At 54.5% G+C, this 14,086-nt stretch overlaps 1 protein-coding gene and 1 pseudogene across 3 annotated transcripts in view; both read left to right on the top strand.

Moving 5' to 3' along the window:
* MINDY4 (MINDY lysine 48 deubiquitinase 4) overlaps positions 1–14,086 on the top strand; it is a 110,463-nt gene that overhangs the window by 95,527 nt on the left and 850 nt on the right. For all 3 annotated transcript variants that reach the window (XM_025930043.2, XM_086693301.1, XM_086693304.1), the window contains exons 16-17: positions 4,076–4,256; positions 4,790–4,862. In XM_025930043.2, the coding sequence (XP_025785828.1) occupies positions 4,076–4,256; positions 4,790–4,862 (254 nt within the window). The remainder of the gene's footprint in view (positions 1–4,075; positions 4,257–4,789; positions 4,863–14,086) is intronic.
* Positions 11,295–12,755, top strand: LOC112866797 (oxysterol-binding protein-related protein 9 pseudogene; annotated as a pseudogene).

The following is a 14,086-nucleotide window of genomic DNA, read 5'->3' as shown; positions in this document are numbered from 1 at the left end:
TTCTTCCTGCCCTCGAGCTCACAAATGTGGGCTGCACCGCATTGTCGAGCTGTAGTTGGAAGGCCAGCCCCTCCTGGCTCATGGTGATTGTGGCAGTGGGGGACTGGCAGTCCAGGAAAGGACAGCATGGGACCAGAAGTTTAACTTTAGTGCTTCTCCCATGCCCTGTAGGGCAGGTGCCTTGCTGCCTTCACGAAGGGATCTGAGCAAAGACTGAGCTTGGCGGGGAAGGCTCTGCCGGCTGCAGCCTCCTCCCATTTTCCCCAGCTCCGCAAATAGTACCATCCACTCACTAATTCAAACCCTGGAGCATGGCTGACCCATCACAAGGTCATGTGGCTCCTGCCCTAAGTTGTTTTTCCAGTCCGTCCATTTCTACCATGGTCCAAGCCACCAGTATCGCTGATCTAGACACCAGTGACACCTCTGGCCCCTGTCCCCACCGCCACCCCCCCCCCCCCGCCCTGAGTTCTGTCCCTTCACTGAAGCCAGTGTGATCTTTAGAAGATTGAATGACATCATTCTTTTGCTTTCCACCTGTCAGTGGTTTTCCAATCCTCTGAAACTGTTCAGGGCTGACTTGTGTCCCCTCACAAGTTGGCACGTTGCAGTCCTAACCTTCAGAGCCTGAGAATGTGACTGGATTTGGAAAGAGGGCTTTTGAGAAGTGATTACGTTAAGATGAGGTCATTAGGGTGGTCCCTAATCCAGTTGACTAGTATCCTCGTAAGAAGAGGGGTTTAGGACATAGACACACACGAGGGCAGAGCACGTGAAGACGTAGGGAGGAGGCGGCCCGCTGCAGGCCCAGGCGAGAGGTCTCCGGGGAAACCAGCCCTGTGACACCCCGATCTGGTACCTCCGGCCTGCAGGACCATGAGGAAATAACTTTCTGCTGTTGAAGCCACCCAGTCTGTGGCACTTTGTTATGGCGGCCTGAGCAAACTAATGCAGACTGAAATCCCAAACTTCCCACAACTTACAAGACCCTATGAGACTTGCCCCTGCTTTTTCTTCCCTTCACATTTTGACTTAACTGTCACTTCCTAAGGGAAGGCTTTCCTGACCTAACCACTCCATCTAAATAGGGGTCTGCTCTTACAGTCCCCTGCTACCTTGTCATTCTCCACTGTAGAATCTCAATTCTTTCCCGGAGGGGCCTCTTCTTGGTTCAAAGTGTCACGTTTCATTGCTTTTGCGATGAAACTTTTTAAAAAAATTTTTAAAAATTATTTTCAATGTTTGTTTATCTTAGAGAGAGAGAGAGAGAGAGAGAGAGAGAGAGCATGAGCAGGGGAGGGGCAGAGAGGGAGACACGGAATCTGAAACAGGCTCCAGGCTTTGAGCTGTCAGCACAGAGCCAGATGCGGGGCTCGAACCCACCAACTGTGAGATCATCACCTGAGCCCAAGTTGCGCTTAACCAACTGAGCCACCCAGGTGCCCCTTGAGATGCAAACTTTGTGCACATTTGAACATTTCCGAGATTTTGATGCATTAATGCAGTCGATGGTGTGTCAGACTTCAAGTGCCAGCTTGCTTTCTTTCTTAGTGAAACAAAATATAATGGCAACTTCAATGGCATCTTAGATTCAGTGAAATGCAGTGCAGATGTGTCTGGATGATTGTTTGGTTACTGTCTGTCTTCCCCGTTAACCTGGTGAGCCCCATAAGGACAAGAGGGTTGCTGCTTCCTTCGTTACTGTACCCCCACTGTCGAACGTGGTGCCTAGGACCAGAGTGTGTCAGGTTGAATGACAGTTACCCTTAGAGATGACAGACAGCAACCCTGCCATTAATCAGATGTTGGTTCTTTTGAATCAGGGCTTTTAAGCTGGCAGTCCACGGATGGGGGTGGGGCATTCGCTCACCTCACCCTTGCAAAAGATTGAAGAATCCCCCTTTAAAAGTGATTCCTAACTGTGCTGAATGTTCGCTGTACTACGTCTACCCACCAGGAGAAAGCCTCAGACTGTACTGAGGGAAATGTGCCCCCCAGCCTCACTCCTCACCCCAAGCCTTTGGTCAGCTACCTCCAAACCCACAGGAAGTGAATTTCATCTTTGGAAAATGTCACCCACTTGGAAGGGGCTCCTGAATGAGAAAACTCATTTATAAAGTCTCTGGGCAGCTTTTTTGTCTGTAATCTTTTGACCGTTGAATAAATAAATGGCAAGCTGCCCTTTTGTCCCTCTGCTGGAAAATTCAGGGTGGCTGATTATGTAGACACCTGCCCCCTGGCAGGTTGCATGGTTCTTTTTCCTGCAGTGAATGAGCCGTGAGTCCCCAAGAAGGCTCCCTGTTCGAGGTGATGCCCTTGCCAGAAAAGCCTCTTTTGAGCCTGGAACAGGAGCCAAGTTTGCAGTGGGGTTTAGGCACGTCCGGCCACGTCCTCTAAGGCATCTAATTCCCCCGCATCCACCAACGAGCGAGCTCTGTAGTCACATTTTAATGTCACAAGGGGCCAGGGTGAGAGCCCTACTGGCCAGGTGGGGGTGGGGCGGGACGCCTGGAAAATGGGAAAACGAGTGCATTGTAAAGATCGCCTTCCCACCCTTTGGAGGAGACGGCTGTTTATGGGCAAGCCTTTCACCAGGGACCCGGTTCAGGGCCTTGTGAGCACAGCCCCCCTGTCCGAGACACCCCAGCCCAAAGCCAGCTCCCAGGACGGCTCCAAGAGGCCCCAGGAAGACCGCTCGGCCACTCTTCTGTGACAGGCCAGAGAAAGTATGCCCTTCTCCCCACTGGAAAAATAATTCCCATTCTTTCCTTAATCCGCAGGCTGTGGCTGTAAATACCTGAGCATGCAAACATCTCCCTGGGGCTGGTGGGGATTAGGCCAGAATCAGCCTGGCCCGTGGCGTGTGCAGAGCTGAATAAACCTGGGCCCGGGGTGGGGGAGAGGTGCCGCTCAAGGGAGTCACAGGTGACCGGGAGAGAGCACACATAAGGATGGCTGGTCCGAGGGGCAGAGCCAGCCGGGCACCTGAGCAGGACTTTGCGGGGAGCTCTTGCCACTTCTCTGCCCTTTGCTGGCGGAACAGCAGCAGCGCTGAGGGTGTAAGGCACGTTCCATCGTATCTGCCTTTCCCGAACACCCCTCTGCCATGGAAGTCTCTGTGGGGAGCTTTCCAAAGGAGTCTCTCATCAGAAAGTGCCAGCCTTCATCCTCCCTTTCCCCTGTGTTCTTTCCCAAATGCCCTGCTAGCCCCCGGGTGTCTCCGGACATCTTTCCTGGCATCCCCTCCCTACTCCTCGCCCAGAGGCCCTCTTTCCCTTCCCCCTGGGGCTCTAAGCCCACCTGCCTTCAAGGTAAAGTCCTACCTGGTTGAAGATCCACTTCATGCATGAGGACCTTCATTTGTCAAACATTTGCTGATGTTGACCTCGAACCTCTGCCCTTGCTGCTAGGGGTATATAGTCCAGTGTGCAGGGCAGGCCGGCACTTCGCTGTGAGGCAGTGACGCACTGTAGGAGAGAAGGCGGGTACCTGGGACCTAGTACCTGGTAACCCCCCCGCCCGGGAGCTACAAGGAGGTGATTCGTGCTCCCTGCTTGGGTAACGTGGGCGACGCAGGACCCGGCAGGGGAGGACCCGTGTAGCAGTGCTCTAGGTGGTGGACGGTGGGAGCAGAGGCACAGAGGCTCGCCATGCTGGCGTGTGGGGGTGCTGGTGAGAGGTTGGTGCGGCTGTGGTCTGGGGGTGTGGAAGAACCGCTTCGGAGGCCATCGTCTGGGGAGGAGAGGCTGGCTGTGAGGGAGTTTTGGAGGCAGGATGGGCGCACTGTGAACCAGCGAGGTGCGGGAGAGGAAGTGGCAGGGGTGCCTGGGTTTCCGGCCGGGGTATCTCGCAGGACTGTGTGTGAGGCAAAGGCCCAGAGAGTGCTGGGGTTGGCTCTGGGAGACCAGCTGGTGTCTGGGAGTGGTGCCTGGGGCCCCCAGCGTGGCACGCAGGCCGTGATCCCCAGCAGGGTCTCTCTGAGGCCAGCCCAACCCCGGGGTTGGATGGATGAGGCTCAGGCCCTTTCCCTGGTGCTGGCGCAGACATCTCTGTCCGCTCCCTCCGCCTTTTCCAGGTGGGCTGCTTCCTGAAGACTCCGAGGTTCCCCATCTGGGTGGTGTGCAGTGAGAGCCACTTCAGCGTCCTCTTCAGCCTGCATCCGGAGCTCCTGAGGAACTGGAGGGCTGAGAGGCTCTTTGACCTGTATTACTACGACGGCCTGGCCAACCAGCAGGAGCAGATCCGGCTGACCGTGGGTGCGCTGCCCCCCCGCTGGCCTGCACCCTCGGGCTTTGCACGTCCCTGGGGCAGAGAACCATGCAGACCCGGGTCTGGACTGGGGGATCAGAGATCATGTGTTGGCAGGTCCTCCTACAGGAGGGGCCAGAGCTGGGCCTTGAGACACTGATGGCAGTGGGGGGTCTAAGGTGGAGTTGAGACCACGTAGTAGAGGACCTGGAATACCATGCCGACAAGTTTGGGTTCTATTCTCCAGGCAACGAGGAGCCATGGAAGGTTTTGGAGCAGGAGAGTGATGAGATCAGATGTGTTTTGAGAAAGACTTTTTCTGGTAGCTGAAGGGGGCAGGAGGGTGGGGGTGAAGACTGGAGGTAGGAGGCCATGAGAAGAGTGCTGTGGTTCAGAAGAGCACTGATGGGTGGGAACAAGGGTGGGTCCCACAGAGATGAGAAGTGGGGCAGGTGCCGGAGAGTTGGGCTGTCGGTGCCGACCGTAGGCCGAGCTCGGGTCCTGGGCTGATGAGCGGGCACCTCTCTCTCCTGCCCCCCAGACACCACCCAGACCATCCCTGAGGACAGAGACAATGACCTCGTCCCGCCCCTCGAGCTCTGCATCAGAACCAGGTGAGTCCGGTCTGTCTCTGGCTGTGGAACCTCACCTGAGTGGCTGGGAGGTGTGGTGGTTGGGGGTGGTTGGACCTGTGGGAAGGAGGGTGGGTTTCTGGGTCTCCCCAGCCAGGAGTGTGTGGTGAGGCGGGGCCCCTGCAGAATGGAAGGACACAGTGCCTGGGGCTTGTTTGTATGGAGCGTCTTGTGGGCTCTGTGGCCCACGTGGAGACGTGTGTGACCTGTGAGGTGACCGGTCTCCAGACAGCTTCTGAGGATGCCCCCGTGGCAGGGGTGATGGTGTGAGTAGGTGCTTCTTGAGGTAGCCACCACATGTGGCAAGTGCTGTTAGGTCCAACCAAGAGGAAGGACGGGTAGGGGGAGGGGCGGGGATAGGAAGGCGCCAGGTAGGGCGGCGAGAGGGCCCAACTCCTCAGTGGCCCCTAGCGTGTAGCTCACAGATGGCTTCCTGTAGCAGCAGCACCCTCGGCATTAGAGAGGAGCAGCCCCAGTCATTCTATTGGTGCGGGTTGGGCACTCTGAACCCCGGGCCAGGGGCCCTATAGTCTCAGACACAGGGTGGGGGTCCTTGACTCCTCCAGTCCAGCTCAGACTCGGGGTGAGTCGGGGCTCACTTCACTCATGAGCCCACTGGCCAGGCCCCAGGACTGGGACCGGCACTCTGGAGGGCCACCCCCAGCCTCAGGCAGGCCCTCCACAAAGCCTTCGGGCAATGATTTGGAGGCCTTCGGGGAGCAGTGGGCGGGGGTGGGGGGGACAGGGAGGGGAAGAGGAGGCCTGGATTCCAGTGCTTTCCAGGGAAGAGGTAGAACTTGCAAGTGGTGAGAGTTGGATTCTGGAGTTCGAACCCTGGTCTTTCTGCTTTCCGGCCATGAGCTGTTGGTCTTCCTGTCTGTGCCTCACGCTGTCAGCTGTAAGACAGGGAAAACGGGCGAGCCAAGCGCAGGCTTGTTGTGAAGAACACCTAGCACTTTACCAGGTTTTCCGTAAACAGCTCTTACTATTATTATTATTGCCTTAGCGGCCCGGTGTGATCGGTGTGACCTCAGGCAGAACCTCATGTCCCTGACTATGAAATGATTGGGTTGGGATGGAGGATGATGTGGACGATACTGAGGCCCCGTGGCTCTGACCGCCTGAGATCCAGGGGGCTTGCCTGCAGCCTAGGGATGCTGCCCACTTGCCCGCAAGTGAGCCTTGACTGGAGCCCCATTCCCAGCGGAGACCCCAGAGAGGGGATGCGGGAGATGTTGGGAACCCTCATGATGCCCCATCCATTCGTCTGTCTGTTCATCCGTCCACCTGCCTGCCCACCAAGCCAGGCACAAAGCATTCTTGTGGGGTCATGTGCTGGCTTTTCTTTCGTCGGGAGGATTAAAGGCCCATGCAGGTCGCTTTCCTTTCATGTACAAAGGGCCACTCATTCCAGGTGATGAGAGAAGAGCGGCAGTGGAAAAAGGAGGTGACACTGGCCTTGGCACCCTCTGCAGGACCGGGTGGGAGGCCACGGGGCATCCTTCCTGCAGGTGAGCCTGCCAAACAGGGCTGTGGACCGCACCCTAGGCACAGGCTCCGCCCACCTCCCCCGCCCTGAGGACCTCCATCTGTCTCTCAACGTTTATTTATTTTTGGGACAGAGAGAGACAGAGCATGAACAGGGGAGGGGCAGAGAGAGAGGGAGACACAGAATCGGAAACAGGCTCCAGGCTCTGAGCCATCAGCCCAGAGCCCGACGCGGGGCTCGAACTCACGGACCGCGAGATCGTGACCTGGCTGAAGTCGGACGCTTAACCGACTGCGCCACCCAGGCGCCCCTCCATCTGTCTCTCTATCCTTCCTGGGGTCCGGGCTTGGGAAGCATCACCGGGACCTCTCCAGCTACCCCATCTGGAAAAACTCCTCTTCCCCCAAGAATGGTTCCACTGCAGGACTCACCCAGTACCTCCCATGGGCCCAACGGTTGGACTTTTCTGGGCTCAGCCCTAGTTGTCCAGTGTTCAACAATAACTCGGAGCTCTGGTCCATCAGGGAGCTCAGGCCAGAGCCATCTGAGTGTGAGCGAGGGCCCAGAGTGCCTCTTCCTCTTCCGTCAGCTGTCCCCTTCTCCCAGGACCCCACCCACCCCAGCTCTAGTGGTGTGCCATGGAACGAAACGGTGAAATGATGAGGAAACTGGGAACACTGCCTGCAGCCAGGAGTGAGCCCTTGGCCTGGGGTGTAAGGTCCAGGCTGAGTCCCTGCCCTTCCCTTTTCTGTCCCTGTTCACTGTCAGGGCATGGGGGTTGGGCAAGGCATCTAGCCGTGTTTCCTAGTCCTTGTCTCAGGTCAAAAATCACATTTGTGTAGCACACATTGTGTAGCACACAGCACTGGCCTGGGGACTCTGGTTGGCCCCGACCCTACCCAGCCCCTTGATGGATGTGTGGATCAATGCTCTGACACACCCGTGCCCATCTCTGGTTCACCCACTGGGAAGATTTGCTCTAGGGTGTGATCCTCAGGCTTTAGCAGGCACCCCTGGAGGGTGTGATCAGCGGGTCCTACCCCCAGGGGTTCTGGTTCAGGAGATCTAGGTAGGGCCTGGGAATGTACATTTCTGGGGAGTTCCCAGGAACTGTTGGCACTGCTTGCCCCGGACTACACTTTGAGAACTTCTGGTGCCCGGTGAGGGTAGCGCCTATCCCTCCGTCACCCTTCCTGGCTGCCTTGTGAGTCAGATGTCAAGTCAAGTGCTGACCCTCTAGCATCCGGCCTGCTGTAACACGCTGGCCCAGGGGTCCTTTCTTCCTGACTGTGGGCTGCCCCCTCCCCCTCCCTCTCCCCCTCCCCCAGGTGTGAGCATCCATCCTGTGCCTACTGCTTCCCCTGTCACTTGTCCCACCGTGGCGGGTCCACCTGGGCAGTTAATGCGGTGAGGTTTTCCCCAGTACTATTCTCAGAGAAGCTGAGTGGGTGAGTGAATGGTGGGAATGCTGGCTTCCTCCCACCCCCCCCCCCCAAAGTACCCATCAGATAACATACCACTATAATGGGAAACAGCAGGCCTAGCCTCCTGGAATCCTGTTCCAAGGGGTTGGATTACAAAGGCTTTGCGTCTTGTTTTCATCCCAGATTCTCAAACAGCTCAAAGGGAGAAACTTGGGAAAGTGGCCTTCAAGGTCAGTGAAGACCCTGGGGAGAAAGGGCCCTGTCTCTTGGGGAATGAGCCCTGCTTCCCACAGGAGGTCCCCACCCTGACAGGAAGGGGGTATCTGTGGCGCCATGGCCTGAAGTCAGGCCGCGTCTCAGGTCATTACCACAGGAGGGACCAGACCTGTGGGCCCATCACTTCAACTTCATGGAACTTCTGGGCTGGACTCCATGGAAGAAACAGCCGGATAAGACTGGATTCTTGCTCTCAGAGAGTTCACCATTGAATAGAAGTTCATGATCGACCCTGTCCTAATCCAGGGAGAGATGTGCTGGCTACCCTTAAACCCAGCTCTGTTGCCCCATAAGGACCTCTCCTTATAAGGTGAGCATAAGGATGCTCACCCGGGCCAGCACCGAGGACACCACACATCTGGCCCATCTGGCAACTTGCCGAGATCCACAGAAAGGCCCTTGAACACCACCTGATGTGGGCCTTCCTTTCACAGATGGGGGTTTCCAGAGTGGAGGTCTGTGCCCCAGGTCACACCTCGAGTCACAGACAACCCAGGTCCTGGAGCTTAGGCCCGTGCTGTCCCAGCCCTGGGGAAGGTCACAGAGCGGGCAGTGTGATTTCCTGCCACCTGGCTTTGTTGCCACAGCGACATTGCACAAGACCAGACTGTCAGCTTTGCCTTCGGGGAAGAGGATCCTAAGTCGAACTACCCCAGGTCCTGCGCCACCTCTGCTCTCAAGTGTGACTCGCATCCCGGCCTCAGGAGGTCTCCCGTTGCTGCCACTCGTGTCAGGAATGTAGGGTCTGTCCTCCACGCTCCCATTCCCGCTGTTCTGTAACCATCTCAGCAAAAACAGACTCATTTATGGTCATTTCCAAACAAGTTGCACAGAGTGACCTCTCGAGCTTCTAGCCTAGCCAGAGCGGGAGAAAATGAAACAGTTGTCAATAGTCCAGAGGAAAGAGGAAAGAACTCATAACCAGGGCCTGGGGCTGGGCCACAGATGTTTCTATTTGGAGGCTCAGACAAGAAATTGAAAATATAATTTCAGTTGGGAACAGTGCCTTCCAGGGGCTGGAGCTGAGTGCCCAACTCCCTCAGCTGTGTCCCCACCTGCCTGGGGGCCTGTGCCAGTCTTCACGCCTCCGCGGACTCCTTTCTTGCTCAGGTGCCCTCTTCATAGTGGCTCTCACCCATCAAAGGAGGGTTCCCTGGGTGCTCCCACGGCCCCAGCTGCCCCTTCTGATTCCCTGTCATGCAACCTGCACACACCCCTGCCCATTGTGTCCTTGTGGTTGGGTTCACAGAATACTCAACATCATGATGCAAGGGAGGAGTACATAATGGGACTCTGGAGACCTCAGTTGAGTCCTGGCTCTGCTGCTGTCACCTTGTATGACCTCCAGGAGGGTTGGTTCTGCTCCAGACCTCAGTTTCCCCATCTCTTGATTGGGTATAAGGATCCCTTTCCTTTGGAGACCATAGGGGCTCATGTGTGTGTGGGGGTGTGGGGAGGAGGAACAATCGGGAAGAAACAGAGGGGGAGGGACAAGAGAGGACGAGGTCCGTGGGCAGGGCTTTGTCACTGCCTGGGTCAAAGGCAAGGGAGAGTGCAGTGTGCACGAAGACTAAGGTTTCCCCACCAGGCACCCAGGGCTTCAGAAAAAGCAGCTGCCATGGAGGAGTGTGTTCATTTAACGGCACCCCAGCAGCCTGTGCTTTGGCACTGAGAGGCCTTGGAGGGCACAGAGGTGAGTGATACCAGCTCTGCCCTTGAGGGGCTTCCAGTCTAGTGGTGGAGGGAGACCCCATGATAACATGGTGCTGAGAAAGGACCCTCAGGCTGCTTGGGGTCAGAGAACACTTCTGGAAGGAGGAGTCCTGGATCTGATCCTGAAGAATGGGGGGCGGGGATGAGGGATGGTTATTCCAGGTGGAGGGCACAGCACAGGCCAAGGCGCACAGGTGAGAGCCAGCCTATGGGGCTCATTCCACAGTGCTCTGGCTCCCAGTGGCTGGGGCACAGGAAGGGGAACTCGCCCACAGGATGCTTGTCTGGAAATCCACAGTGAGTAAGAGGAATTCTGTGGTATATTTCTATTGGTCAGCTCTGGGGGCTTTAAAGCCAGGTCTGTCCTCTTCTTCTTGCTGCTATAGGCTTTATTAGGTGTTCTTCCTAGAACCCCCTGCTGAAATACACTAGTGTCATCAATGCTGAAAATCGGGGTGGGGAGGCAGGTACCTGCTGCTCTTCTATAGGGATGGCCCATGGGAGGCAAGGGCCTCATTTGTGGCCATGAGGTGGGCCCTCTCTGTGATGCTGAGCCTCCCTGAGCTCCAGGGACCACAGCATCTTCACTGAGCTCAACCCCTAAGCCAGTAGTCCTCGCCAGGTGATTGCATGCCCCAGGGAATATTTGGCAATGTCTGGAGACATTTTTGGGTATCATGGCTGGGGAGGAGGGTGCTAAACATCCCAGAATGCACAGGACAGCCCCCACAACAAAATCACCTAGTCCACAATGTCAGTGGTCCAAGGCTGAGCAAGCCTGCTGTAAACTCTCACTCTTACGTCCTGAATTAACACTGGATGAGTGAGCTGGGATTCTGCCTGCTGCACTGTCTGCGGTTCCGTTTCATCCCTCCCCTTTCTCTGCTAGTCCCTAATTGCATATGCAGAGCTCTGTTTACGGTCCTTGTAATTGACCGTGGACTTTCCTGCTGGAGAACCATTCATCCCCACACAAACACAGTATCCTGTGTCTTCAGCCCTTGCCGTTGAAAAGCATTTCTGATTTTCTAGCAATTCTGAACTGCTTTTCTCTGGCGCTTCTAATGCTCTCCCCACTATTGGCCCCTGTTGGCTGGGCTGCAGTGAGTTAGTTAACCTCTGTAAAAAGCCTCAAAACTAAACATAACCCCCCCGCCCCGCCCCCCGAACTGTAAGACTCGGTGACCATTGTTGTGGCGTGCCCAGTAGCAGACAAATGTGACCCTGCATTGAGGCCAAACCCCATGTTGCCAGGATCGGAGATATTTGCAGATTGGGAGCTCCTAGGAGGGACCTCTCTCTGCTCATCAGAGTCAGGGGTGAAGACTGGGAGGGATGGCGAGGGTTGTGGAGAAGGGCTGCGGGGGCCAGGCTGAGGGTAGGTCTTCTAGGGATACAAGAAGTCTGGTGTACTTTTGACTCCCCCACCTCCATGCCCATTCTTGCCACGACTAGGGCAAGGAACCATTGTGGTCTGTGCAATAGTTTCACCTTCACAATCTGGGTCTGTGATGCCTGCCTGGAGTGAGACTGTGGGTGGAGCATTGCTCTCCTCCACACCTCGTTTCTGCCGCCTCCTGGGGGGGTCTGGATTCAGGGTGTGTCCCTAGTGTCCAAGACTTTGATAAGAAACTTACAGAGGCTGATGCTTACCTATAAATCTTAATGGAACAATAAAAGCTTTTTCCTGACATGCTTCAAAACTGCACATATGATGAACAGAGAAAGAAAACTGAAAATCTCAAGTTGCATGGTAGAATCAATTAAGCCCCGAGTCGTGTTGCTGCGGATGGTTGAAGTACTCATAACCCACTTGGCGCAATAGGTCAGCCTAGTCCCTTGGAGCCTGTGATCAGCACAGAGCTTTTCCAGCCTGTCTTACCCCCGTAGCCTGCTCAGTTGTGCAGGTGAGAGCTGCAGCCATCATTGCTACTGACTGGACCTATAGGGGCTACCCTGGGGCATCATCGACTCCAGTCCCAAACAGCACAGGCATTGGGTGCTGACTACCTAGGAGTGGCCTGACCTCTCCCAGTCATGTTGAAGAGTCTCCAGGTGCAGTCCCAGTGCTTCTTCAAGCAGTGATTGGATGCTATGATGCTGATGGAGTCCATCAGAGTGGCTCAACCCCAGACCACCTAATAGATTCCTCTGGATCTGCCCCAGTGCTGACACATAGCAGCTCAAAAAATCTAAAGCACCCAGACACCACAGAATCACTGAGTGCCCCCACAGCCAAAGGAACGAGTGGTACTGACCGTTTCGATTCACGTGACGTGATCGACGATGAGCAAGAGGTAGGGTCGGCGGACGAGCACAAGAGGGTTATGTGTGTCATCACAGGTAATGTTTGGAATGTGTCTTGCTGAGGTAGGTCTTCCAATAATTAGTCTTGAGAAAAGACCTCTTCTAGAAATGTGTGCAAACTTTTTTGCACATCCAGACCCACTTCTGAGCATTTGTGACCAGATGGATCCCAGGGATCGAACGGTTCGGCTGGTGAGAGGCACCTCCCAGCCTTTCATACAGGACGGACAGGGTTGGCTGTGAAAAAGCCAGCCAACCCCATTTTGGGTGGGCTCTCAGCATCAAAGGGCATTATCAACAATAATGAAGAGCACGCAGAGCTAGATTTGAAGGACGAGTTTGCTAAAGCAGTGTAACGGTCATGGCTTGGCACGTTTTCTGCCATTATCCACCATTTCAGCCTTCTATGCCAAGCATTGTAACGAAAAGATGCAATTTGGCATTCCTGTATAGACTGGATAAGAAGTTCTGGGGACATCGACCGGCATGTGCCACACAAGGCAGGGCTGTGTCTCGTGTCTAGACTGTGACGAGCACTATATTCTCAGATTCTGTCTGTCCTCACAGTGTGCTGGGTGAAGCTAGGAGAACAACGGTATAGTAATCATTCCAAAACAGACGATGTGCAAATATCTCCCACACTAAACCTTTCCACGGGAACAAGACACACAGAATTACCACTAAGATTTTTTTTTTCTTCACATGACAAATCTTTTTGCCCATTTGAAGAGGAATGGGCTAGTGTAAAGTGTGCAAAATACTCAACAGAGGAAAATCCAGTCTTACAGATACCAAGAAGCTGCCCGTAGTCAAGAGGAAAGTAATCCCACTCCCTGGGGAGGGCCGTCCCTCCCCACCTAAAAACCAGAGCCATTGATGTGGCAGTTGAAGCAAGGCACACACATGAGGAAAGACAAAGAGAGGAAGCCTGAGGAAGGGAGGAGAAAGAAATTCAGAGAGCGTCTGGGTTATTCATGCAGGCGGAGAAGGTTGGGTTTACAGCCAACGGCTACCGAAACCTCTTGGTGCGTCTAAGCATTCGATCGGGAAGTCTAACAGGCTTCCTTCTGGAGAACCCGTTCGCTCCCTGGTAGTAGTTCCCATCTCAGCGATACTGGACTTTGCAATGCAGATGTGCAATTAAAGTGAGAAAAGCTTCCTTTTTTTTTTTTTTTTTTTTAACCCTCCTCTGTTGGCAGTTAAGATTTTGACTTCAGTTGGAAGACAAACTTCAGGTTTTGAAAATGTCTGCTCTCTCCTCAAGCCCCACACTGTGAAAAGCATTTCTAGACCCCAGTTCCCAAAGTCTGCACCCTAGGACTGCTGTTGAGGTGTGCGACACCTGCTTCTTAGTTCATATAACCTTAGGATGTATGTATATGTGTAATACAGCCAGTGCCAGAACTTGCAGAAATATCCCATCCACTGTTTTAGAACACTAGGGTGCCATGTATTAAAATCAAGTTTTGGGATGTTTTGTGGTCTCACCTCCAATAATTCTGATTTTGGAATTGAACTAGTATTAAATTGTATCCAGCCCTGGGCTACAGTAAAATTATACTCACTGCTTTTTTTTTTTTTTAATGTTTGTTATTTATTTTGAGAGAGAGAAAGCATGCATGATCGGAGGAGGGGTTAAAGAGAAGGGGAGAGAGAGAATCCCTAGCAGGCTCCGCATCATCAGCACAGAGCCTGATGTGGGGCTTGAACCCCTGAACCGGGAGATCATGACCTGAGTCAAAATCAAGAGTCGGATGCTTAACTGACTGAGCTACCCATGCACCCCAGTACTCACTGCTTCTTAAGGCTTCATGAAGTAATTTTTAAAAATGCAAGTCTGTGTTTTACCGAGCCGCTCACAGCCTTCTACTGGCTTCTGGTGGCTCTTTGAGCAAAGCCCAGATTCCTCCGAGGCTTTCAGGTCCTGTGCTGTGTGCCACCTTGCCTGCTTCCCACCCTCTGCCCCCACCTCTCTCCCTCCTTCTCTGGGACAACAC

This window comes from Puma concolor, chromosome A2 (genome assembly GCF_028749965.1).
Source record: "Puma concolor isolate L17-30 chromosome A2, mPumCon1.1.hap2, whole genome shotgun sequence".
NCBI lineage: Eukaryota > Metazoa > Chordata > Mammalia > Carnivora > Felidae > Puma > Puma concolor.
The sequence above is the reverse complement of the archived record's forward strand: the minus strand, read 5'-3'. Positions and strand labels throughout refer to the sequence as shown.